General features: G+C 46.5%; 1 protein-coding gene across 2 annotated transcripts in view; it reads left to right on the forward strand.

The window, feature by feature from the left end:
• Nucleotides 1-25,404, forward strand: part of Cpxm2 (carboxypeptidase X, M14 family member 2) — a 116,456-nt gene that overhangs the window by 27,071 nt on the left and 63,981 nt on the right. For both annotated transcript variants that reach the window (XM_041666558.1, XM_041666559.1), the window contains exons 3-4: nt 2,399-2,508; nt 23,563-23,702. In XM_041666558.1, coding sequence (XP_041522492.1) covers nt 2,399-2,508; nt 23,563-23,702 — 250 coding nt within the window. The remainder of the gene's footprint in view (nt 1-2,398; nt 2,509-23,562; nt 23,703-25,404) is intronic.

The following is a 25,404-nucleotide window of genomic DNA, read 5'->3' on the forward strand; positions in this document are numbered from 1 at the left end:
CCTTGGTCCTTTGGGGTCAGAAAGTAAATTAGGAGTTCAGCTTAGCAGAGGTCATACCCAGAACACAAGGATGATCCACAGAGCCCAATTGCCAGTGATCAGGTTCATGCCAGGACCAGGAAGTATGGGGCCTCTCAGCACAGGCTGAGGATGCTGCCAGCGTCTGAAGCATGACAGGTTGAGACTGGATGACCAGTGGATGTTCAAGGACCCAATAGCAGGTAGGAGCAGAGGGGTAAAAATCAGAACCGGGAGGCAGGCACATCAGTTTAGATACCCTTGAACTCAAATCCCAGTCACGCTTTTAGTGGCAAGCTCTCAGATAACCCTGATTCCAGTGGCCCTTGTAAGTTGGTGAGTGCTATCCCCAAACCTTGCCTGAATTCTGAACACAGCCTGTGATGGCTACAAGATAATATTGGGTCTGTGAGCCCAGGGCTGCGGCTGAGAGAGGGTGTTTCTTGTCCTGAAACTACAGCAGGGAGGGTACAGGCCCATGTTACCAGCCCTTGTAACAGGAGAGGTAATGGGTTTATATTCTCAGCTCAGGGGTCGTGCTTCATGGCTGCTGGGCCTGAGAGGCAGGGTAGACTACCGCTTTGGTGGCCCAAGAAGGTCCACAGTGATGCCCACCATAGAAGGCGAGCATTATGGATTTCAGAAGAGGCTGTGGGACAGCCTTACTCAGTTAAAAGACGTGAGCATCATCAATTCCTGGCAGGCAAGATGGATAATTACTCACTTAACGCTTGGTATCAAAACCCTGCCACGCATGTGAGTCAGACTCCTGTGCCCTCCAGACCTGGAAGGTGGAGGGACAGGCCCTTGTGAAGCAGGGGGTTCATGGTAACTGTTGACCTTGAGTGGCCTTGGGAAGTGAACCTCGTCCTCACTCACTGCCTGGCGTTAGTCGTGTCCCTTGCCTTCTTACATGCCGTCTAAATTCATTGCACACCCCCAGACACTGTGCGGCCTCTGCTCACACCTCTCTCTTCTGAATGCTGTTCTCCCTCACTTCACATTCCTTCACTAATGCTCTATCCGTACGTGACTTCCCAGCCCCCAGTTACAAGATTCTTTCTCGGAATCTATGGAACACTAACATTGCAAGTTGACCTGTCTTCCTGCAGTGTGTCGGGGGCGAGCAGCAATATTCACCTGATTATGCCCCCCCCCCGCACTATGGTGGGGGCTGTGTAGATGGCTAATATCAATTACCAACCCAGGAAGCTTTCCAGAGGCTGACATCAGACCCCAGAATACACAGTGTTATGTACCACCAACCTGGACATGAGATTCTGAAGGCTAACTCCATTGGGCAGCTCTGCTGGCAGCTGGTACCTCTCGGTGACTTGTCTCAGGTTCTCAATGCGCTGGTTTCCACTTTTGAGAGGTTAAGGGAGGGCTCTGTGGTATCTTGGTTCCTGGCAGATCTGACCTTGCCCACCTGTAATGCCAGAGTGGATCTTCCCGTCCGGATACCGGCAGAGCCCCTGTCTTCTCATTAGACCTCTCCAATCTGAGGCGAGCAGGGCCTAATGGGCAGACATGCTTGCAACATGCCCTCAATTCCAGCACACTTCCGGTCCCCCCAATGACTGTATCCTCTGATGGTTGAAGTTGCTATCTGACGTTTCCAATTCCAAGTCTGGAAACAGACTTGATTCACACCTACTGGAGAGCTGTTTTTCTTCTCCAAGTCAGATGGTAAAGAGGAGACTTCTCTGTGATGTTTTATCACTACCAGTCCCCAGTGGGACATGATGGCAGGTTAGTGGGTGAGAGAGAGGAGCTTAGTCTAGGAGACCTGGGGCCCAGCCCCGGCTGCCATCAGTATTGTTATGTATAGGGATAGTGATCTATAGACTTGCAGTCATTGGCTGGCATTTATTCCAGGGTCAAGCTGCGCTCAGGAACTGTTCTCACGGCTACCTACTGTCTCCAGGAAAAAAGATGATAGAAGGTTTCTATTTATGCCGCACAGCTCGTTACCATGCACAACAGAGGCCAGAGGTGCTCAAGCAGAATTAACTAGTCCTGATTAATTTGCAGAGCTTGAGCATGGGATTGTTAGATTCCTACCCAGTGCCATTGTCTTGGCCGAGCCTCATGGAAGCGGCCTTAATTGCAAATGGCATCAAGGGGCAGCAAGGCCAGCAGACGAGAAGAAATCTCAGAGCCCAAATATTCAGAAAGCAAATGCTGGTGACAGAACTGGGGAGCCACTGACAGCGGCGTTGACCTAATCTGTCTGAAACCCAGGATGTGCCAGGGCAAGGGGCCATGCCAGTGGTTTAAGGACCGACTGGGGGAAGAAAGCACATGGCCGCCTCTGAAAAGCAAACACTCATTTCTTCTGATATCCATCTTTGTTTCTTACGAGCCCTGTCCTTCCCAGGTTGCCCGCCTCTGGGTCTGGAAACATTAAAAATCACGGACTTCCAGCTGCATGCCTCCACAGCAAAGCGTTACGGCCTGGGAGCGCATCGTGGGAGACTCAACATCCAGGTACTAGCCTCTCTGCCCATTCGGGTCACACTGCTGAGTGCTCGGGTCACAGGCACAGGGAGCCCCGAGCTTGGGTTGGTGATAGGTGGCGTTTGAAGAATACTAGCTGGTTCTCAAGGTGAGGGGTCACTGTAGCGTGGGCCTGTGTGCAGAGGATGGGGCTTCTCCGGAGACAGATGGCAGGACACATGAGGTAAGGACTTCCCTTTGGGTGTCCTCTGTCTAGAAATGGCAAAAGCAGAATAAAGAATGCCCACAGGTGTGGACATGGTGTGAGATGTCGCACAGGTGTGAGATGTCCACCACACAGCAGGGAGGTAGCCTCATCTTCTTTCTCCTCCTTGGTAACCATCAGGCCCGCCCACATCATCCAGGCTCTTCTCTGGAACCCCACTGGCTCACAGGGAACATCACATGTGGCCACCTCTCTGAGGTTCTACTGTGATCTTGGCCCGTAGTACTTTCTAGTCTCCCTCTCTGCTGAGCTTCCCCTGCTTACTCCACAAACCACTCAAATCGTAACCACGGGCTGGTTACCTTGTCTGAAGGGAAGGCCCTGCGGCCCCCAAAGCAATAACAATCCTGCTGAGCCACGGGATGGGCCCCCTCATTGCTGTAGGATTCAGCTTCTGTGACGGTGTACGGCTGTTCTCTTACACTCAGGTGGAGCACTTGGCTCAGTCAGGGTGTAGGTAGGATTGTCTTTTTGCAGGTTTGAGTGAAAGCCAGGCCTGTGGCAGCTGCCATCTGGATCTTGGCTTGGTGGGCTGGGCCTTTCTTATGTGTAACCCTGGACACCCCTCTTCTGATTCTATCCTTTTCTTTTAGAGCACCCCCTAATTATCAGGTTTTCTGAAGCTTCTTTAAAAACCAACAGCCGTTAAGAAACAGTGGGATGTGGAGACAAGAGAGTGGCGGAAGACACACCACACCGAGACAAAGCCCTCCTGTGTGTTATAAAAGGGTAAAGGTGGACTCTCAATGATCAACTAGGGGAGATCACGCTCAATCTCCGAGGGTCCCAGGCCCCCTATGACGGACTCTAGACCTCTGAGGGAGCAGCTGCAACTTTTTCTTGGTGCAGAAGCTACTTTTCTTTTTGCTGTGACCAAATGCCTGGCAATGGCAGCTTCAGGGAGGTTTTCTGCTCGTGGTTCAAGGGTAGAGCCATGGGGAAGGGTGTAGAGATAGGTGCTTGAGGTAGCTGATAACCAGCAGTCCACACTCAGGGACAGAGAGATGGATGTCGGTTCTCTGTATCTTTCTCATTTTTATTCAGCCCAGAACCTCAGTCCACAGCACAGTGCTGTCTACATTTAGGGTGACTCTTCCCACCACACTTCATCCAATCCTTCACAGGCTTGCCTGAGCTCGGTTCCTAGGTGATTCTCGATCCCCTCACAGTATCAATCAAATGAGCCATCGCGGTTTTGTTTATGAGCCCACTCTTTGAGCATGAGCCCCACACGAAGGGGACCTTGTCTTCTACTTGTGAACCCCTCAGAACTGCACCCATAATACACGGTGGAGGGGGCAGAGAGGATGTCACCAGAGACTTGGTAAAGTGTGGTGAGAATATGACCTTGTCTTGCCGTCTCTGGGCTATACATCCAGCCCCTTGGAGGGGCAGTCTTTACCTGTCTACGTTGTCTTTCATGCATGGGAGGTGTAGCCCAGGACACAGCAAGCTCCCCTCCGTAAACACCTGGGCAGAGGCTCACTCTGCTGCCTGTCATGAGGAAGGAGAAAGGAGGGGGCTGAACATCACATCAGTGTTGTTTGTCTGCGTGGGGATTTGTCTCTGCAGTGCTAACTTGTTTACCCAGGAGCCTTCCTTCTAATGAGGGAACCTCTAGAAGTGACGTTACAAAGCGGAGTTGCTGCTCGAACCCTTAAAGGAGAAGACTTATTTTGATTTCACTATTTAGAGCATAAGGGTTCGTCATGGTGGGGAAGGCATGCAGCTGGCAGGATTCAGTCTGTGGCAGTGGGTACTTGCTCATGCCCGTTCACATCTTGGTGGATCCAGCAGTGGAGAGGACGGGAAACTGGGTTGGCCTATAACTTCCAAATGCTTCCATAATCTCTTCTTCAGCAGCACCAGCTGGAGATCAGATATTCAAATACATGAACCTACAAGGGACAATTCGCAATCAGGCCATGATGCAACTTCTTTCTGGGGTTGACCAGGGAGGGTAGAACATGGCCCACAGCACACAAGCATGCTTTGTGTATGTGCTTGTGTGCATGCATATATATATATATATATATATATATATATATATATATATATATATATATATATTTATTGTAGTACCTATGCACGTGTGTGTGAGCGTCCGAGGTTAACACTGAGTGTCTTCTCCAACTACCCTATTCCATACATCTATTTTTTTGAGACAGAGTATTTCTTTGAACTTAGAACACATTAATTGGCTAAGCTTGCTGGCCAGCAAGCCCCAGAAATTCCCCTTGTTCTTCCCTTCCCAGCACTTAGAAACCATGTGGTAGCAGCGATCACTCAGGTCCTCATGCTTCTGTGGTAAGTGCTACATAGACAGAACCCTCTCCCTACCCTCATGGGTGGGCTTGGATAACATCTGCAGAGGCGAACGCTGACTAGGTCAGGGCCCCCCTTTCAGTTCCTGCTTTCCGGAGCCAGCACCGCAGGCATCATGATTTGACAGATCCAGGTGCACAATTAAACCCGCGCTCCAAGAATACATCATCCCCACACAACAATTAGAAGTATGATTTAAAAATAGCCATCTCTTGTCTCACTTGTGAGTATTTTGTAGGCGTGTCAAGCTAATGGAATTTTAAGTGTGAGAACCACCAAGGTGTCAGAATTAGAAGTTGCATTTCAGCCCATCTTCTCGTGCGTCAGGATTTGAACAAGTTTCATCTAGCCCTTTCCCGGCCCAGGTCTCTGCAGGCACATATACAGGCCATGGCATGCAGGGCTTATAGGTGGAAATTCTCAAACTGGCTGCAGATCGGTAGGGGGAATAAAGGTGAGGTTGTCTCTGGTAAGTCTCAGAAGCCTTATTCATCAGAACCCATGTGCTCCTTGGTGGAGGACCATCTGCTGTGACCTGGCACAGAAATCACAGAAGGAAAGGCCCCGTTCACTCACTGCATTCATGATGCACTTGGCCCTTGTCAGAGGGAGAGCGGCTTCGCCTCTAAGAGCTGTCAGCACCTTGCTGGATGATTTTCATGCATTATTTAATTTAACACTAACGGCACAGACAAGAACCATCATTGGCTCCTCTGACTTACACAAAGTAAACACAGAGCTTGGAGGGACACAGCTAAGGTTTCCCAGGAGAGGCAGCTCACGAATCCAAGCTGCTTGCAATCTCAGAGGGCTGCTCCTCACAATGTCACAAAATTGGCTCGGCAGCTAGGGTGATCTAGGTGACATCTTCAGGGATGAGTCAGCCACTACCTCTCTGCTGTCCCTGCCTTGTGCTGACACTCTCGCTGCCTAATGTGTCCTGATTTCCAGGGTGTTCCCTGGACACACTTGCTGGCAGGTACAGGAGTGAGGTCACTAAGGAGCGACATCACTTGGTACTGGCATTTGTTTCACATTGTTTTCCTTCTTTGACATCCATGGAGGATTGCTTCAAGGAAAAGGTCACGGGGGACCCAAGTTCTTCATATATTTTTACATAATTTTCCACATCCTCCCAAACATGTTCAGCCACCTCGGGGTTGCTCTCAATACTGAATTCAATGTAAGTGAGTATGGCATTGCATGCAAGGAGCAATGACAAGACAGCTACACCCACTCGGCACAGCCACGGAGTCTGTGTTTGACTGTCTCGGCTCCATGGCTCTTGGAGTCCACAGATGGGAGCAATGATCTGTGGGTTGACTAGGTACTGATGGTGTGCTGTACCATGTAACAGCAGCTGATGGGAGTATACTCTGCAGAGGGAAGCTGAGGCTGCTGTGTAGCACAGTACAGTCCTCCTCTTCCTATTCCTTTGGCTTAGAGTGGGTCCAGTCTTCATTTTTGCTCACTTCCTCTGTGAGTTGTCTTTTGGCCTCCAGAAATCAGCAGCACCCCACCTTCTATTACATATCATAAATGATTCTTTTGAAAGATCAAGCTTACACCTGTGTTGTACGTGTGTGCATGCATTCGTGCATGTGTGTATGTGTGTGCATGTGGTGTGTGTGTGTGTGTATGTGGGTGTGTGTGTGTAAATCAGAGGTCAACCTTGAGTGTTGCTCCTCAGGTACTGTCCATCTTTTTTGAGACCGAGTTTTGCACTGACCTGGAGCTCAGTGATGTGACCAGGTTGGTTAGTCAGCTAGCCCCAGAGATCTCGCTGGTCTCCTCCTTCCCAGTGCTGGGTTTACAATTATGTACCCAGCTTTTTTGTGAGTTTGGAAGACCAGACTTAGATACTTTTGTCTACAATGAGTGCTTTACCAACTGAGCTAGCTCCCTAGCTTGATCTCAAGTGTCTAAAGCCATTGCCTTGTCTGTGCTCAGATTTAACTGCTTATATTTTTTTATTGATTTGAGTCTTGTGGTTGCAGGCATCAATGCCAATAAATAGTTTTCACTTCAAAGCACAGAGATAGTTTGTTCTGGAGCCAAATGTGAGTGACAATGGCCATAAACAGGGATTCAAGTTCTCTGCAATGCTGTGTTCTAACATGCTAATACTTTTATGAAGGTTTTTTTTTTTTATATATACAGTAACAGGACAAAAAAAAGGAATGAATGGAGACACCTTTTCAACACATCATTAGGAATTTCAGATGCATAGCTTACAACCAGTCTGGGACATCTCTGCTATAGGTCTCAGATGTTGTCCGATGGCATCCTCAGCCTTTGGGTTGGTGGTCTATTGGTACATCCAAAGGCATTTACACTGTAGTCACAAGGATGTTAGGTCAAACACAGAGGTGGGCACTGAATGGCTGTTAAGGGGGATGAAGGTAGCCCAAGGTAGTTTGACCTGCAATATCCCAACTCCTCACCATCACTGGGAGTGTCACTCAGTTAATCAGCTTTGGAGACTCTTTAACATAGGTATGACTTTTGTTCTGGAAGCTTCAGTTCACAGAGAGTTACACAGACTTCTGGAATGACTTGACTGGAATGAGATTTCCCCCAGGAACTTGGGTTTTACAGGACAGGAGTTTGCAAACAGCGAGCCTTCACCGGGATGTACCTGCTGCAGTGTGGCAGAAATAACAACCGTCTCATTTTAAGCAGAGGACTTTGAAAGCATCCCTGTGGCCCAACTTATGACTCTTGCTTTTTGCCAGCTTTTCCTGTGAACTTTATAATATATGTTTAATGATGAAACAGGGCTTCCACTGCATCAGTACATAGGGACCAGATATTCCAAAGGTTTAAAAAAGAGGAACAGTTGGAAGGATGGGAAAGGTTTGGCCACTCACAGTGTCTCAGTGACTGTTCCTCCAGGGCTCTTTGGACCTTTTCCACTGACTTTCCCGCTGTGATCTCACTGACACAGTTCCTGGTCTCCTTTGCCCCAGAGGAACTGCAGATTGCCTGGAAAGGAACACTGTAAGCCTCAAAGAGTCTGCAGACAAGCCTCTAAAATATGTTCCGATCCTTTGCCTGTGGTTTGTCTTAGGAGTAAGCTAAGGAGTCTTTCCCCGAGGAGATGTAAACACTGTCTATCCCCTCTTCTTAAGTTCCCAGTGACAAACCAAAATAGGATTCCACTGACATTTGCCCTGGGGAACTAATGAGTTTATTGGGCTTTACTTACATAACGTGAGCATCAGAGTTTGTTTTGGTCAACTTGCATAAACCTAGACATACCTGAGAATCGAGGACCTGCTTTCATCATATTTGTCTGTGGGTCATTTTGTTTTTGGATTACTGATTGATGTGAGAGGGTCCAGTCTACTGTGGGCAGTGCCACCCCTGGGCAGTGGGCCTGGGCTATGTAAGAAAGGCAGCTGTGAGAGCCTGGGGAAGCAAGCTAGTAAGTAGCATTCCTCTGATGGTTTCTGCTTCAAGCTCCTGCCAGGAGTATCTACATTAGCTTCCCTCTGTGATACACTGTAACCTGTAAAGTAGAATGTGTCCCTCAAGGGACTTTGGGGTGTAGTGCTTTATCACAGCAACAGAAAGCAAAGTAGCAAAGTGGGTGAGGGGATACTTGCAGGATGTGGGGGACCCCAAAGAAGCTGCACTGGAGAGCCTTTACCCCAGCAGAGACTATGGCTTTTTCACAGCCACAGAGATAGATAGCCCTCCACCCCACTAACCTTCCCCAGCCTTTTAACTCTAGCGCCAGTGAGGTCACATGCAATTGGGGAAGAAATACATACCAATGACTGGGGGAGTGCTGGCATCTCAGGGGAGGGTCCAGTGATCCTCTGAGGGAACGCCAACAGTCAACGGACCGGATTGAGCTAGTCTCTTGCAAGCACGCACAGCTGCTAGGATAAAGATGTAGGCTGTTTTGCTTAGAGACCTATACTGTACAACACCTGCTACTCAGGTGGCACATCTAACAGCAGCTCACTACCTGCCCCATCTCCGAAGCATCCTTTGAAGTCTCTAAGAGCTTTGCTGGGGCTCGTAAACGGTGGTACGCCTGACTAAGTGACTCATTCCACTGTCAACACGTCAGGTGGCTGGAGAGGCCTGAGCAGGTTAATAGCAATTGCCATTTCCAAGTGATGCATTTCTGTGCTGTTCTTTAGACATTAGGAGGGGCTGTCTAACCCACAGCCCACAACCCACAGGCAGTCCAGCAGAGCTCTGACACGAAATCGTCAATGTACTTAAGACACAAGACTCTTTCTTTCTTTCTTCCTTCCTTTCTTTTTTTCTTTTTTTCTTTCTTTCTTTCTTTTTTTTTTTTTGCAATATTGTTTGTAACTCAATTGCATGGATCTTGGGTGTGACCTCTGTAGATGATACTGTCACATCACAGTGCCTTTCATGTGGGCCACAGGTCGGACACTCCTGGATTCACTGTATGGGTCAAGACAATTCTTATTTGTCCAGTGTGTTCTAGAGAAGCAGAAAGGATGGAGGCGCCCGCTTTAAAGCTGTAGTTAGGAAGTGCTGCCATATGCACAAGGACAGAGGACAGGAACTTCTGAAAGTCTGTCTTGACTCTGGATATCACCATGGCTCCTACAATGGTAGGAAAGCCAGCCACAGATCAGAGCTTCCTTTAAAGGGGCATTATTTTGAGGTCATAAGAAAAGCACGGTATTGCTGGGCCACCAGTGGTGGCGCACACCTTTAATCCCAGCACTTGGGAGGCAGAGGCAGGCAGATCTCTGTGAGTTCAAGGCCAGCCTGGTCAACAAGAGCTAGTTCTGGAACAGGCTCCAAAGCTACAGAGAAACCCTGTCTCGAAAAACCACACACACACACAAAGAAAAGCATGATATGTCACAATTACCCACTCTCTACATGCTTAGTCACAGTGTTTGATACGCAGTGGCCCCGTCTTGTCATGCAGGTTAGAGATGACTCTGGCCCTTTATATCCCCTTTCTGGAATAGAGTGCCTGTATGTGTCCCCTGGCACCGTCCAGTGCTCTGGTACTGCTTTCAAGGGGGCTTATAGCGCATCTTGAAGCAGATACTGGAGTCCAGTTACGGGGATTTGATCTTCTTTTTCACTTGAAGCGATCTGTGTGCCCTTGGGTCAGGAAGTCAGGTGTGGACTACTGAACTAAAGGTCTTATTATTACATTCATTTATCATATATGTGTGGGGCCAGGGACAACTTTGAGGAGTTTCTGCTCTCCTTCTACCACGTAGGTCCTGGGGATTGAATTTAAGTCATCAGGCTTGGCTCTCAGCACCTTTCCCTGCTGAATCATCTTGCCTGCCCTTGAATTGAGTTTTAGCTTGGTGTGATGATCACAAGGCTGGTCTCACTGCTCACACCCGTGGCTTTGCAGAGACATATGATTTGGTGCCCGTGCACCTGGAGTCACACCTCTCCCAGCTAAGAGACATTTTTCCTGGAAAGAAGAGCCTGGAGCTCTGCAGTTTGCCTCTGTGTGTCCCATCCTGCTTGATTGTCCAGTCCTGACGCAGTCTCATGGTGCTCAGCCTCTATTGGTTTCTGGTTATGGGCTGGCCACAAGACATTTAACTGTGACCCCACAAGCCCTTCCTGGATGCTGCTGTATACGGGGGCTGCTGTGTACTGGGGCTGCTGTGTACTAGGGGCTGCTGTGTGCTGGGGCTTCTGTGTACGGGGGCTCCTGTGTACTGAGTGCTGTGTACTGGGGCTGCTCTGTACTGGGGTTGCTGTGTACTGGGGACTGTCGTGTACTGGGAGCTGCTGTGTACTGGGAGCTGCTGTGTACTGGGGGCTGCTGTGTACCGAGGGCTGCTGTTTCTCAGGGGCTGCTGTTTCCTGGATGCTGTTGTGTACTGGGCTGCTGTGTACGGGGGGCTGCTGTGTACTGGGGGCTGCTGTGCTTCAGAGGCAAAAATAATCCCAGTGAGGATAATTCTGAGTCAAAGCTTGCCCTTCTGTCTCTTCTCATAAAGGGACTTCATTGTGCATCTGGCTTGAAGCTGCAGTCTGGGAGACAGTGCTAGGTGCCAAAACACTGGAATTTTGGGGGTATTTGCATGTGTATGGTAATAATGGAAGTGGATATTTTAAACGATGACTCCCTTGGAAAATTCATAATGAGTACTTACTTTAGCAATGGGTATACACTCTTATTTTCTTCCGAAGGAGTGTCTTGTGGTTGGACACTGTAGCACACACCTGGGATTCCAGATCTGCGAGGCAGAGGCAGGAGGATTAGCTGCACAGTGAGTTAGTCTGAAGCCAGCCTTCACTCTATGAGAAGGGAGGAGAATAAATTGGAGGGGGCAGAAAAAGAGGCTGCAGAGGTGCCCGGGGGTGGAAAGTGCTTGCTGCTCTTGCAGAGCTCCAGAGTTTGGCTCCCAACACCCACGTTGGGCAGCTCACAACCAGCTGTTGCAACTCCAGTTCCCGGGGAGCCAATGCCCTCTCTGGCCTCTGAGGACATCTGCATGTACATGGTACACATGTATGCACTCAAGCACACACAGTGACATAAAGTGAATCTTAAAAAATAATCAATAGCAGAAGCAGCTTCCATTGTGAATACAGAAGCTGCTAGAGGCCATTCGGGGCCAAATGATACCCTGTCTTAAGAAAAGGAGGAGAGTGGAGGAGGGCAAAGAAGAGGGGGAGGAGAAGGAGGAAGGAGCTAGCTTTCACTGTGAACATATTCTTCAGCACCGTAGGGTGATCAAGGTCTGCAGCGATTAGTTGAGTATTTTAAAATAAGCATATAGAAAGATTTTTTTTAAAGTGTTTCTGGTGAAAACAAATGACTTGTGTGGTTTTAGACGTGCCAGTGTCCAGATCCCATCTTCACACATGTATTAGTATTCAACTGTCGTGTTCTACCCCATAGCTGCACACTGTTTATTATGTCAGTGAAAGATGAAAGCCAATACAAAAGCGGATGATAAGAAAAATGTAATGGATGAAATTAGACCTTGGCAAAACAAGAGAAGAGGTGGAGAGGAATAGAAATAACGATTTTATCACTGCTCAGAATAGGGAGTTCAACTTACTCAACAACATAGAGAATTAAGTGAGTTCCATCAGCTTAACTGAAAAAAGATGCGGATCTTTGGAAAGTATAGGAAAGATAAACTTCAAGCAAAGAAATGGGTCAATAGCTATAGGAAAAATGAAATCCAAAAATAGAATGTCTAAACCATGGCGGTGACTCACTGAAAGAGCACTTGTCAACAGGCTAAATGGACCAAGCTCTCCTCTTGACAGGATAGTTGGGGGTGTATCATAAAGTAAATTTAGTCACAAGTTGCAGCTGGTTCAGCCAGAAAACAGAGTGAATTTTGTTCCCTTCCCTTTCTGCGATGGACGGTCTGTAGATGATTTAGTCCAAGGAATGTGTGGCCACCCAGCAGTCTTCTCCTAGGGATTCTATTTCAATCCCATTTTACAGATGGACTGTAACTCTGCCAGAAGAAATGACGATAACCCTAAAGAGACCTTTGTGCCCCTCTCTTTGGATGTCAAGACCATTGAGACAGCAAACTAAGAGAAGCTGGACATTTTACAGGAAAATCATGCTGGAGAAGTAAAAGGCTGAAGCCTGGTGCCAGCCAGAGGGGTAATTTGTCCCCCAGGAAGAGATTTCACAAGACAACTTGTCAGAACATCTTAAGGGAAAGGCTGGATCTCAGACAACCATGGGTCAGTGATGGTCGAACCCACAACTTAACCAAGACCGCTCTTGCCCTCTGTTTAAACTTTAAACATCATGGCAGCACCCCATGGACAGACTTGGGGTGGTCCTGGAAGTTAGGGTCAGCTTTATTTGTCAACTTCTTAATGAAGTTAATTCATGTGGGAAGGCTCAGCCCACTGTGGGTGGCACCATTTCCTAGGCAGGGGGTCCTGAACCTTATAAGAGTGGAGACATTGAGTTAAGCACCAGCAATTGAGCCAGCAAGCATGAAAACGTTTGTTTTTCTCCCTTCTTGACTGTGGAGGTGATGTGGCTAGCTGTTTGAAGTTCCTGCCTTGACTCCTCCACAACAATGGACTATGACCTGCAATTGTAAGCTGAAATAAATCCCTTCCTTTTGTAAGTTTCTTTTCTTCATGATATTTTATCACAGCAACAGAATGGAAACTAGGGTGGTGGATCTCCTTATCTGTTCCATTCCCAATGTGGCCACGGTGAATGACTATCTTTTCTCTGCTTATCTATGTGGTTTGCCTCTTTTGCCTGGTTTTGGGGGATGGTTGGCTGAGTATTTGTCTGTAGGGCTTCCAGGACCCAGGGTCTGATGTTGATAATTCCAGTGTTAAGGCCACTCTACAGCCGGGTGGTGGCAGCACATATCTTTAATCCTAGCACTCAGGGTAGGGAGCAGAGGCAGGCAGATCTGTTAGCTCAAGGCCAGCCTGATCTACAGAGTTCCAGGACATCCAGGACTGTTTGTTACAAAGAGAAATCCTGTCTTGAAAACCCCCCCCAAAAAGAAAGTAAGTAAATAAGTAAGGAAGGAAGGGAGGAAAGAATGAAGAAAAGAAGGAAGGAAGGAAGAAAGGAAGGGAGAGAGGAAAGAAGGAAGGAAGGAAGGGGCTGGAGAGATGGCTCAGAGGTTAAGAGCATTGCCTGCTCTTCCAAAGGTCCTGAGTTCAATTCCCAGCAACCACATGGTGGCTCACAACCATCTGTAATGGGGTCTGGTGCCCTCTTCTGGCCTGCGGTCATACACACAGACAGAATATTGTATACATAATGAATAAATAAATAAATATTTAAAAAAAAGAAAGGAAGGAAGGAAGGAAGAAAAGACTACTCTCCTTGGAGATGGAGCTGATGATGAAGCAGGGCAAGGACTTGTGCTTGTGTGAACTTTGGAGTCTGTCCACACTATGCTGTATTGATGGGGCAAGGGGATTTCATGCAGTCTTAATGACTGCTCTTTTTGAGAATTAAACTTGTTTCATGCACATCCAGCTATCATGACCAATGCAGTTCTTTGGTTTTAGTTGAACATTCTTTCATTTTATTTCAATGAGCATCTTTCCTACCTTTCCTCATTTTTAAAAACAATACATGCTTCTAGTGCACTTAATAGGTATTTTTTTTTTCAGCTATGTTTTCAGTTTAGTTCCTGGCTGTTCACAGACTTCCCTGGCTGCTGCAGGGAAAAAAATTCAGACATTAGTTTTGAATTTTAGAAGTGGCCTCACAATCAGTGAGCACGGTTTTCCCAGCTGACTTCAGAGACCAAGGTTTGGCCTGTGCAGAATGCTTTGTTTATAGACACCTGCAAAGATTTCAGTTTATTTTTAGAGATTTATTTTTACATCCGTGTTTCTGTGTATGCCCCATGTGTGAAGGTGACCTCAGAGGAGAAGGAGGCATTGGGTCCCCTGGAGCTGGAGTTGCAGGCTGTTGCAAGTCTATAAGAAGATGGGTGCTGGGAACCGGGTATTAAGAGCAGCAAGTGCTCCTAACTGCTGAGCCATCTCTCCCGCCCCAGGCACCTGAGCAGTTTCATGGATTTATCGAGCTTGTCTTGGGCTCATTGCAGAGTTTCATGGAAGGGCTGACAGTCATACCACATGATGGCTTCACGTGAACTCCTTAGCTCCCCTAATCAGAGCGCCTGCCAACACTCTCAGGCTCTCCCTTACCCACCACTAAAGGTGGAAACTTGTCGGGAACCTGACAAGTCACCGTTTCTTTTCATTTTTTTCCCTCCCTCAAAACTACTTTAAAATGTAACTCTCATTTTACTGTTTTGTGTATAAATAACCCTGGGCTGTGCCTGATGAATAGCAGTTGTAAGTTTATTATCTTAGACTTGCTAAATGGTTACAGTTGTTTGGCTATGACTTTTTGATTTGCTTCCAGATGTTTCCTCACAGAGCTGGCTGGGGGTAAAGGGAGATACAGCTCAGTAATGTCGTCTGGAGAGTGAGTCGCTTTCCATAAAAGCCACCAAGCAAAGCCCTTCACATGATGCCTGGCCTATAGGAAATATTCTGTAGACCTGACTGCCACCAGCCCTGGAATGGGGAACAACTGTCAGATGCTTTTAGTTGTTTCTTGGGGGAATTTAAGTACTAGTAAATCATATGGATATATTGCTAAGTATTAATTTATAGCCTTTGGCTGTGCCTTTGGGATGCTGGCTATGGAAGATGAGACTATCAACTCAGTTTTATCCCTCAGATGCTTCCTGACTTCTTGTACACTCCCATTTATTGCTGAAGTGGTTGCTTCCTTAGTATTTGTGAATGTGATCAACACATACTCACCCCCTTCTTCATGCATTCAATGAAAATAGTGTCTCAATTTTACTTACTACGTGTGTGTATGTGTGTGTGTATGTGTGTGTGTGCGTGTGTGCAGGGGTGTGTGTGTGTGTATGTGTGCAGGCACTGGCTCACATGTGGAGACCAGAGGACAACTTTTGGGAGTTGGTTCTCTCCTTCTATTATGAGTTACTGGCATGAAATTCAGGCTTTCTCTGCAAGTACTCTTGCCTGCTGAGCCATCTTTGCTGGCCCTGTATCTTAATTTTTTTTTTAAAGTAGATCTATCTTAAGCTTTTTCCTTTTTATGGATACCAAAATATTACTTCCTATTGAGCCAATAAATATGTTAACTCTGGAGCATGGAAGTTCATTTTATTTATTTCTTGACCTTCTGTTTTCCTAGAATTGCTCATATTATTAAAAAGATTCCTCCTCCACGTCACACCAAGGCCGAGTGTGTGAAATGGCTAATATACTTTTCTGCAAAGCTGAGGTTATGAGTGATTTTTCGCTAGGTTTTGCTTTCTGTGTCTCTGTGGCTATCTTTTCAGGAGCCCTGGCTTGTTCACTTATTCATCTGTACAGCTACTATCATGAGACTTCATCATTCTGAGAATTCTATGCTGAAAACCTGTCATAGCCTGGAATTCCCTCTGTGCTCTGAACTGAAGGACCCCATCTCACTGCCGGTAGCAAGGGACTAGGGCTGGTAACTCTCCTAAAACAGCTCTCTGAGGGACAAATGGTTTCAGCTCCTTTCTCACAGACCTGCGATGGCATTCTAGATTGTGTCTGACAAGACCCTCTGGTAATTTCATGGAAATGCTGCTTGAGCAATAAAATCTGGGAGAGAGGATTGTGAGAATCAAATAACCCAGCTCCCCCAAACACACACACTCTCCTCTCCTCTCCTCTCCTCTCCTCTCCTCTCCTCTCCTCTCCTCTCCTCTCCTCTCTCTCTCTCTCTCTCTCTCTCTCTCTCTCTCTCTCTCTCTCTCTCTTTCTCACCAGCACTGGAGATCCAGGGTAGCAAATGTGAGGAAGTTTATTTTACCTGGTTGAGCAACAACACAGATAGAGTGGTAGAATCCCTGAGTTCAGAGAATTACTTTTTTCTTATAATCTAAATGCAGGTCTCACCCTCCTTTTTCTCATTGACTGAGTCATGGGTTGGGGTACAGTCTTAACATCACCTGTCACTTACGTTTGTCTATTTCTCAGTAAAAGATCACGCCTGGGTTTATTTATTCCATCCTGTTTATCGTTAAGGCTTTTAAGTTATAAGTCCTTGTCACATTTTTAGACTATGAGGTGTATGGTGAGACCCACCATTAGGGAAGCTTGACTATATTGATAATGTTTTGTGCTACATCCTTAGTTTGGATGGGGGCAGCAAAAGTAGCAGGCATTCACAGGGTCTAGAGTTTTTGTTCATCTGTCGTTGAATCTAAGTGTAAGGCCATTTTGTTGTGAAGAAGGGTGGTAATATTTTTATTTTTTACACTGATGAATCGAAATATGTGCTTATTATCCCATCACAATGGGTTGATTGTTCAGCATAAAATTCTAGGATAAGAGATCTTTAGAGAATTCTGAATTTATATTCTCTCCATTTTTGTAAGTACTGCTGTTGAGAATTCTGTCAGCATCTTTGTTCTGTGTTCTTTGTTTTTTGTTCATGGGCGTAGATGCATGTGTGTGCGTGAGCATGTGTGTATGCATGTATGTGGAGGCCAGAGGTTGATATCAGATGTTTTCTTCTCTGCTCTCTACCTTATATTTTGAGACAGGGTCTCTCATTGAACCTGGAACTTGCTGATTCAGCTAGACTGGCTGGCCCAAGAGCCCTGGGCTCCATTTGTCCCCACTTCCCCAGAGCTGGGGTTATAAGCTTACCTGTCCTGCCCAGCTTTTTTATGGGGTTCTGTGGCTCGAACTCAGGTCACATTGCTTGCCTGACAAATGCTTTTATTGACTGACCCATCTTTTCTCTGCTTTTGTTTCCTCTTTGGTGGTTTCTGCACCTTCTGTTTCTGATATTATGAAGTGTGATGGTAACATGTCTTAGATTATTCATTGTGTGCTTAGGGTTTTGGACACTGAAGTCTTTCAGATCAGGAAAATTATCTTACAATTTTTATTCAGTAGGATTTCCTTCCCCCAAAAATATTTTAGATTTCTTTTTCTGTTTTAATTCCCCCAACTCTCTATTTTTGTGTGTTGTTTACTTTCTATGAGATTCCCTCAGCTTCTTCTTCTTATATTTTTGTTTCTAAAATTCAGTCACATTCCTCGTTTTCAAGAGTGCCTTCTTGCCCTTTACTTCTTCCAGAAAGTAACCTGTTCTTGCTTTATACAAGCGAGGTCCCCTTCCAGAGACACCCGCTACAATTTCCTAAAGCGCCTTTCTGTTTCCTAGCACATTTGTGTTGGTTTTGTTAGCTCCTAAGTCCAACTGTGTGGTGCTCTCTAGCCTGGCCAAGGGTGAGAAGAATGGAGATGCCTGTCTTACTCCTCTGTGGGCTGACATTCCCCGAAATCTGTCGCACTTTTCTTACTGGCCCCGGATCCGTAAATCTGGGTTTCATGACTTTTTTTTTTTTGAACAATTTTCCAGTTATCCATGGAGTTGAGAAAAGATCAGTTGATCCCTCATGCCCCTCGGGAAGCCATCCCACTTCAGTCCTGCCCACCCCTCCTTCATGACCCCTGCACTTTCCTGAACTAGTCTGGGGCTGGGTTCTCAGAGTTCTGTCAGGGAGTTGTACTTCTGTCTCCTGTCACTAATGACTCCCGGCCCCGGCTCTATCTGCATGTGCTGTGATTTAGGGAAGACACGTGTCTTTGAATTTTACAAGAGACTAAAGCTGTATTTTGTATGTTGTTTCATTCGGAGGATTTTTTTTTTTTTGAGGGATGGACAAAGGAAACCCAGCATGTTTTCCCCAGCACCCTGAGGTGAATGCATTTTCTGGCCTCTCAAGTGGGTCATATTAGATAGCCTCTTTGCTACGGACCTCCAGCCACATTTAACCTTCACAAAAATGAGACTTTTATGTGCCCTGCAAATGTCTTGTATAACTTGATTGCCTTGAGAAAATTGCATTAGTTCTCAACTTATTTGCTGTCATAGTAGAAAAAATAAATTACACCTACTAGTGGTGTTTTTCAGATGCGCTTATACTTGAAGGAATCAAATCTTTTATTTTCAACATTTAAGGGGAGGCTTTCCAAAATGTAGCAAGTGTTTCCCTAACTTCTTTATTTTTAGTTTTTTTTCTAAAATTGTGTTTATCGTTAATGCACAGGGAGGTAAGCGCAAGTCAGGACAACTTGAAGGAGTCAGTGTTCTCTCTCCATCGTGCATGTCCTGGGATTTGAACTCACATCTCTGGATTTTGTGGCAAGTGCCTTTACCCCCTCAGCCCTCCTGTCAGCTCTCCTTAGCATCTTAAACACAGGGATGAATGTTCTCATTTTCTGGTTTCTCAGAGGCATTTCGCTAATACCGTTTATTACCCCGTGGAATAATTTGGTGACCTCTCTGGATGCTTGCTTTTTAAGTTCCTAATTGATTTTGCAGAGATGGCTATAATTTCCCAGTGAGTCATCTCCACCAGCCGGAAACATCCCCGTCCCTCCCTCCCCCACAAAAAAAAACCCCAACACTGTGCTCTATTTAATTGACTGGCTGCTGTGTCTAGAACGAACTGAGACTGGCAGCAGAAACAATATTTCTAGGCTGGTAAAGCCAGGAACCTTAAATGCAATTCCATGCCCTGGTCAGCTGATGAGGAGGAGCACGCAGACAGCCCCGGCTTCTAGGATTCTACAGTGTAGGCATCCAAGCCAGCACATTGCTCAGTGCTCGTCAGCCTTACCTTAGAGCAGAGTCCACAGCTTCATTTACCTCAGGCAGCTCTGCATGCAGCAGTTGCTCTGTGCATTGCAGATGTCGGGTGACACCCTCTCCCCTAGATGCAATAGCTCCCAGCGACTTCAGACATTGCCACATTATCCTCAGAAGGGCAGGGTGAATGCATGTTGAGAACCTTAGATCACCAATCTCCTTTCTTCTGAGTTCATAGCCGTTTCCTGGATGTTTTAAGTTAGATAAAAATGTGACGGCAGTGAACTGGAAGAGTGGCCTAATTTCCTGGATCCTGTAAAATGTGAAATTATTCATAAAGCACTCGTGTTTCTACCTGTTGTCAATGCTAGCCAGCCAAATTTTCCTGCTTTAAATACTCTGACAACTAACATCTATGAAGCACTGTTTTGTTTTGGTATACGTGTGTGTATACGAGCATGCGCGAATGTATGCATGTGTGCATGTGTGCGTGTGTGTGTGTGTGTGTGTGTATGTGTGTGTGTGTGCATGTGTGTGTGTGTGTATGTGTGTGTGTGTATGTGTGTGTGTGTATGTGTGTGTATGTGTGTGTGTGTGTATGTGTGTGTGTGTGTATGTGTGTGTGTGTATGTGTGTGTATGTGTGTGTGTGTGTATGTGTGTGTGTGTATGTGTGTGTATGTGTGTGTGTGTATGTGTGTGTATGTGTGTATGTGTGTGTGTGTATGTGTGTGTATGTGTGTGTGTGTGTGTGCATGTGTGTGTGTGTGTGTGTGTGTGTGTGTGTAGAGGCTGGTGGTTAACTGTTGAAGGAGGCCACTAGCTGGTTCCCAGACGCCCAGAACCAAAATAATCCCACAGAAACTGTATTAATTAAATCAGTGCTTGGCCCATTAGCTCTAGCTTCTTATTGGCTAACTCTTACATATTAATTTAACCATTTCTATTAATCTGTGTATTGTCTGTGGCTTACCAGCATCTGTCTCCAGCGGGGCTACATGACTTTTCTCTGACTCTGCCTCCTTTCTGCCAGCATTCAGTTTAGTATTTCCCACCTACCTAAGTTCTGCTCTATTAGAGGTCCAAAGCAGTCCTTTATTAACCAGTGGTATTCACAGCATACAGAGGGGAATCCCACGTCAGTTAACTGTATGGGTGTCTTCCTCTACCCCTCTCTACCTTATGTTTAAGACAGGGTATCTCACTGAACCCAGCACTTACTAATCCGCTAAATGGGTTGGCCGTTGTTTTCCAGGGATCTGCCTGTCTCTACCGCTACCCTAAACACTATAGTTACAGGCCAACTACAGACCAGTTACAAACTAGTTACAGACACCATGACCAGCTTTTATGTGGCTGCTGGAGATGGAACTCACATCCTTACACTTTACTAACCGAGCCATTTCCTCAGTCTTGGGCGAGCATTCATTATTTGAACTCACACTTGGCGATGGCCATTGATGAAGAAAGGATTAGGGCCCCAGCATACAGATACCTGTAAACCAAGGCCCAGAGCATCTATCCAAATCCAGAATGTCAGCTGGGACTTAGGGCCTGTGGTGTACATCCATGGAATACACTGTCTGCCAGCATCTGGGTGGTGGCTATCACTGTGGTGCCATGTGTGGGCTTCAGTCTGCTCTAGTACCTGGGGGTGAGGTGCACACACCTTTCCCCTTTTATACTGGCTGCTTAGCAGAGGTTCAGCGAAGGTCTGAGCTACCCGATGAATGGAGCTCTAAAGGGCTGTCTCCAACGCGTTTACGAGAAGAGGGGAACCACAACAAAAACATAAGTGCATGTTCTAGTTTCTTGAGAGGGCACAAGTTGTGACATTATAGGTCATTAATGTGCTGCAAATCTCTGTCATTAGGAGGATAATTGCCTTCCACTGTAGGGAGGAAGTGGCTGGATAATTATAGCCCGAGGCCTGGCATCTCGCCTCCCTGCTGTCTGTCAGGGCTAGAAACTAAGATGCTGTGCAGCAGACGCTGGGTTTCTTAGTGATTAACCTACTTCGGTACCCAGAGCCACTGGAAACACAGCGCAGTGCAAATGCTTCCTGATGATTTCAGGAGACTGCACCATTACCGTCACCGATATCTCCAAGGCCACCTGACCATGACGTCTTGGTTAGTTTAAAGCTTACTTTCTGAGGAGTATTGATTAGGAGTTCCTGCAGCTCACGGTAGCTTGAGACGGCAGTGCATGTTGAAGACAGTATGTTGTCCACATTCTACCCTTTGCCTCGAAGGTCACTGAGGGTGGTGTCCGGACTTGCTAGGGATGCATGGACCAAGTTTGAAGCTGATAAGAAACTGCTGTGATGGTTGGTTTTTGTCAGCTGGTCCCAAACCTAGACATATCTTGGAAGAGGAAATATTAATGAAGAAAATGCCTCCATAAGATTGGCCCATAGGCAAGTCTGTAGGGCATTTTCTTGGTTAATGACTGATGTAGAAGGGCTCAGATGACTGAGGGTGATGTCAACTACAGGATGGTGGGAGTGAGTGGTATAAGAAATTGAGCTGGGCAATCTATGAGGAGCAAGCTATGAGGAGCAAGCTAGTAAGCAGCACTCCTCCATGGTCTTTGCTTCAATTCTTGTCCCCAGGTTCCTGCCTTGACTTCTCTCGGTGATGGACCGTCACCTGAAATGTGTAAGCTGAAATTAACCCTTTTCTGTCCGAGTTGATTTTGGTGATGGCAGTTTATCGTAGCAAAAGAAACCTAACTAAGACTGCTTGTTAGCTCATGTGGTGATTGGTCTAGGGTTCTGCTAATGGGGCTTGGAGCCCAGTTGTATACAAAGCTGGAGCCTGTACTTCATATTCGGCTGCTCATTAGAAGTCAGTCTGTCCTAATGTACTAAAAAGTACTCAACGATAAAGATGATGGGAGAAATAGAGATGATGAACTGACTTATTATTTTCTTAAAAACATTCATTTGTGGTGTGTGTGTGTGTGTGTTGTAGGCAATGTTCTCATGGATATAGGTACCTGTGGAAGCCAGAAGAAGGCATCAGATCCTTGGGAGCTGGGGTTACAGGCAGTTGTGACCCACCTGACAAGGGCTGCAGGACCCCAATTCTGGTCCTCTGCAAGAGCAGCCACTTTTAACCACAGAGCTGTCTCTTCAGGCTGAGATGACCTGTCATTCTAAGATTTGTACTTTCTTTCATCTGGCTATAATCATATAAAGTAGTCACAGAAAAATAAAACAGAATTCATGCAGACTGAGTCTAGTAAATCAGAAGGCTTCTCTTGACTCAAATGTCCTTAATTAATTTTTTTTTTAAAAAACATTCCGTCAAGGAATTATCTCTTTAAATGGTGAGAGGACAGGGATACCGTCAGAGCATGAATCTGACCTACGTTGGAAATACAAGCACAAAATGTCTATCCATATTAGTGAGTAATAGTGAACACAGCAAACAAGTTAAACGGTCATGGACAGATGCTCATTGGTCAGGACTTACACTTTGGGGCCAGCTCCACGCTGCTCCTGTCTTTGGGGAGTCGCTGTGTGCTCTCAGGGACTCAGTGGAACTGTCCTTAAATGCTCCCATGGCAGTTTGCTCTGAGTCCCCGAATAGCACCTGCCTCCTGTGCTCCAGTTTTTGTTGCTGTAATTGCTTGCTGCCTGGGTGGTGAGGTTCCCCAGCACCTGGTGTGTGGGTGGTGGATGAGCTACTTTTCTCATTGCTGGGACAAAACACCTGACTAACACAACTTAAAGAAAGAAGCGTTTATTTTGTCCCAGAGTTTGAGGGTTCAGTCCATCCAGGTGGGAAGGTATGGCATTGGGAGCATGAGGCAGTGGGTCGCATTGTGTCTACAGCCAGGAAGAAGAGAGTGATAAGGCCTGGTGTTTCGTACTTTTCTCTTTTCATTCAGTCTGGGACCTTAGCCCAGAAATGGCACCGCCCACATTCAGGGTGAATCTTCCAAACCCAGTTAACCCAATCTAGAAACTCGCTCCCAGACCCACCCAGAATTTTGTCAAGTAGTTGATTCTAGATCTTGTCAATCTGACAATCAATGTTGCCCGCCGCCATGATGGGTATGTAAGAGATGGGTTTTTGTATGTTGAATGGATAACTAATAGGACCTCATTAAATTTAGTCTTTCACACTGGCCTAGAAGAAAACATGCTATACTGAGATATTCCCAACTTGTAAATACTCAACAACTTCCTCTCATGGTTTAGAATAAGGAGTTCATGGAACAGTGGTTTTTCTTCTTTCCCTTCCTCATTTCCTTCTCTTGTCCTCCCTCCCTTCCTCTCAGTCTCAAGACAAGATCTATCTTAGTCATCTATATCCCCAAGGTCTTTCTGAACACCCCTCTCTTCTTTCCAGGCAGGCATTAATGAAAACGACTTTCATGACGGGGCTTGGTGTGCTGGCCGGAACGACCTCCATCAGTGGATCGAAGTGGATGCCCGGCGCCTGACCAGGTTCACAGGGGTCATCACCCAAGGAAGGAACTCTCTCTGGCTGTAAGTGGGTCTGGACCAGTGCCTGTCAGACTCTGCCTTCCACCTATCACTTGAAGGGAAACTGCCAAGCATCATCTAATGAGGGGTGATTGGAAGGTGGCCAGGGCTGAACGCACCCCCCACCCCCATTCAGGGTTCACAGGAAATGGAGGATGGGGTGGACAAAGGTCCAGCCATAGATAAGCCCTTGAGGCAGGTGGCTGCTAGCTTGGATCCCATCAAGAGATTGGTATCTGGACAAGCGGGTTAAACTCAGCCTGAGGTAGGGACTCTCAGCAAACAATGAGTAAGTACATGGTCTTGGGAGGCGAGAGGACGAACTATTCAGACTCTGGGAGAAGGACTAGAAGCCTTGGCATGTTTCCAAACAAATGACCACTTGAGATGTGTTATAAGAATGAACCAGCTGAGACCTGGGGATGAGACTTGATCTTGGGATTAGAGCTATAATAGTAACAAGGATGGTCTGATAGCGATCCCACGAGATGGCAACAGCCTCTTAAAACTGTCCATCTGGGATAGGGATGCAACTCAGTGGGTAGCGTGTGTGCTTATTATGCTTGATCCCTGGGTTCCATCCCCAGCACTGAACAAAACTGGGAGGCGTAATGAACATCTGTAATCTCAACAGCTGGGAGGTACAGGCAATTCCAGGCCAGCTATAGTTCCCGTGTTAGTTACCTTTCTAAAACCCAGGGCCAAGCAACTTACAGAAGAAAGGACTTATTTGGGCTTATGGTTCCTGAGGGAAAAGGGCCCATCATGGTTGAGAGACAGCAGCCATGGCAACTGGAACATCAAGCGGAGAGCTTATTTCTTGAACCATGAGCAGAAAGAGGAAAGAGTGAAGTGGGAATGGTCTGAGGCTTTGAAACCTCAAATCCAATGCCCAGTGTTGCGCTTGCTCCAGCAAGGTCACCTCTTCTGGACCTCCACAAGCAGTGCCACCTACTGGGAACCAAGTGTTCAAACATCAAAGCCTTCCGGGTGTGTGTGTGTCGGGGGGACATTCTCATTCAAACTACCACAGCTATATAAAGAGTTCAAGGCCGAGTTGGGCTACATGAGGCCTGGTCTCTATACAAAACAAAACAGCAGAAGAGACCAGAACAGAACAGAAGGGAAGATCTGCCTCATGGTGTCTTTCTACTATGGACCACCATTCTGCTTGAAGATGAAGGGAATTCTGGGACATGTTGTAAGTGAATCAACCTTGGGGGACATGATGCTAAATGCTATTTTAAAAAACATAAAAGGAAGGATACCACACAAGGTAATCAGATTCTTAGAGAAGGAAAACAGGATGGTGGTTGTTAGACACTGGGAGGTGGGTGAGGGCGAGTTTATTTTTGTAAGTAAAGAGCTAAAATTCAGAACGGTGGTGCACACTAATCAAGGCAGTGTAAGGAATCCTGTGGCCTGGAGATTTTGTGAAAATAAGTATATGTTTCTTCTTATTATAAACGTAACACTGTAACATCTAGAAACATCAACACACACACACACACATACACACACACACACACACACACACACACACGCCCACACAGGCATGCACATATGAAAACTCCACCCTCCCTACCTCAGGGAGGTTGTGAAAATGAATGACTCTGACAATGGGTCCTGGGCATGCAGAAATGGGGCCCCAGCAGGTCTCAGTGTGGTCAACAGGACACCAGTGACTTCTGAACTTAAGTGAGAA

This window comes from Microtus oregoni, unplaced genomic scaffold (assembly GCF_018167655.1).
Source record: "Microtus oregoni isolate MIOR12 unplaced genomic scaffold, Mior012 000016F_ref0000370, whole genome shotgun sequence".
NCBI lineage: Eukaryota > Metazoa > Chordata > Mammalia > Rodentia > Cricetidae > Microtus > Microtus oregoni.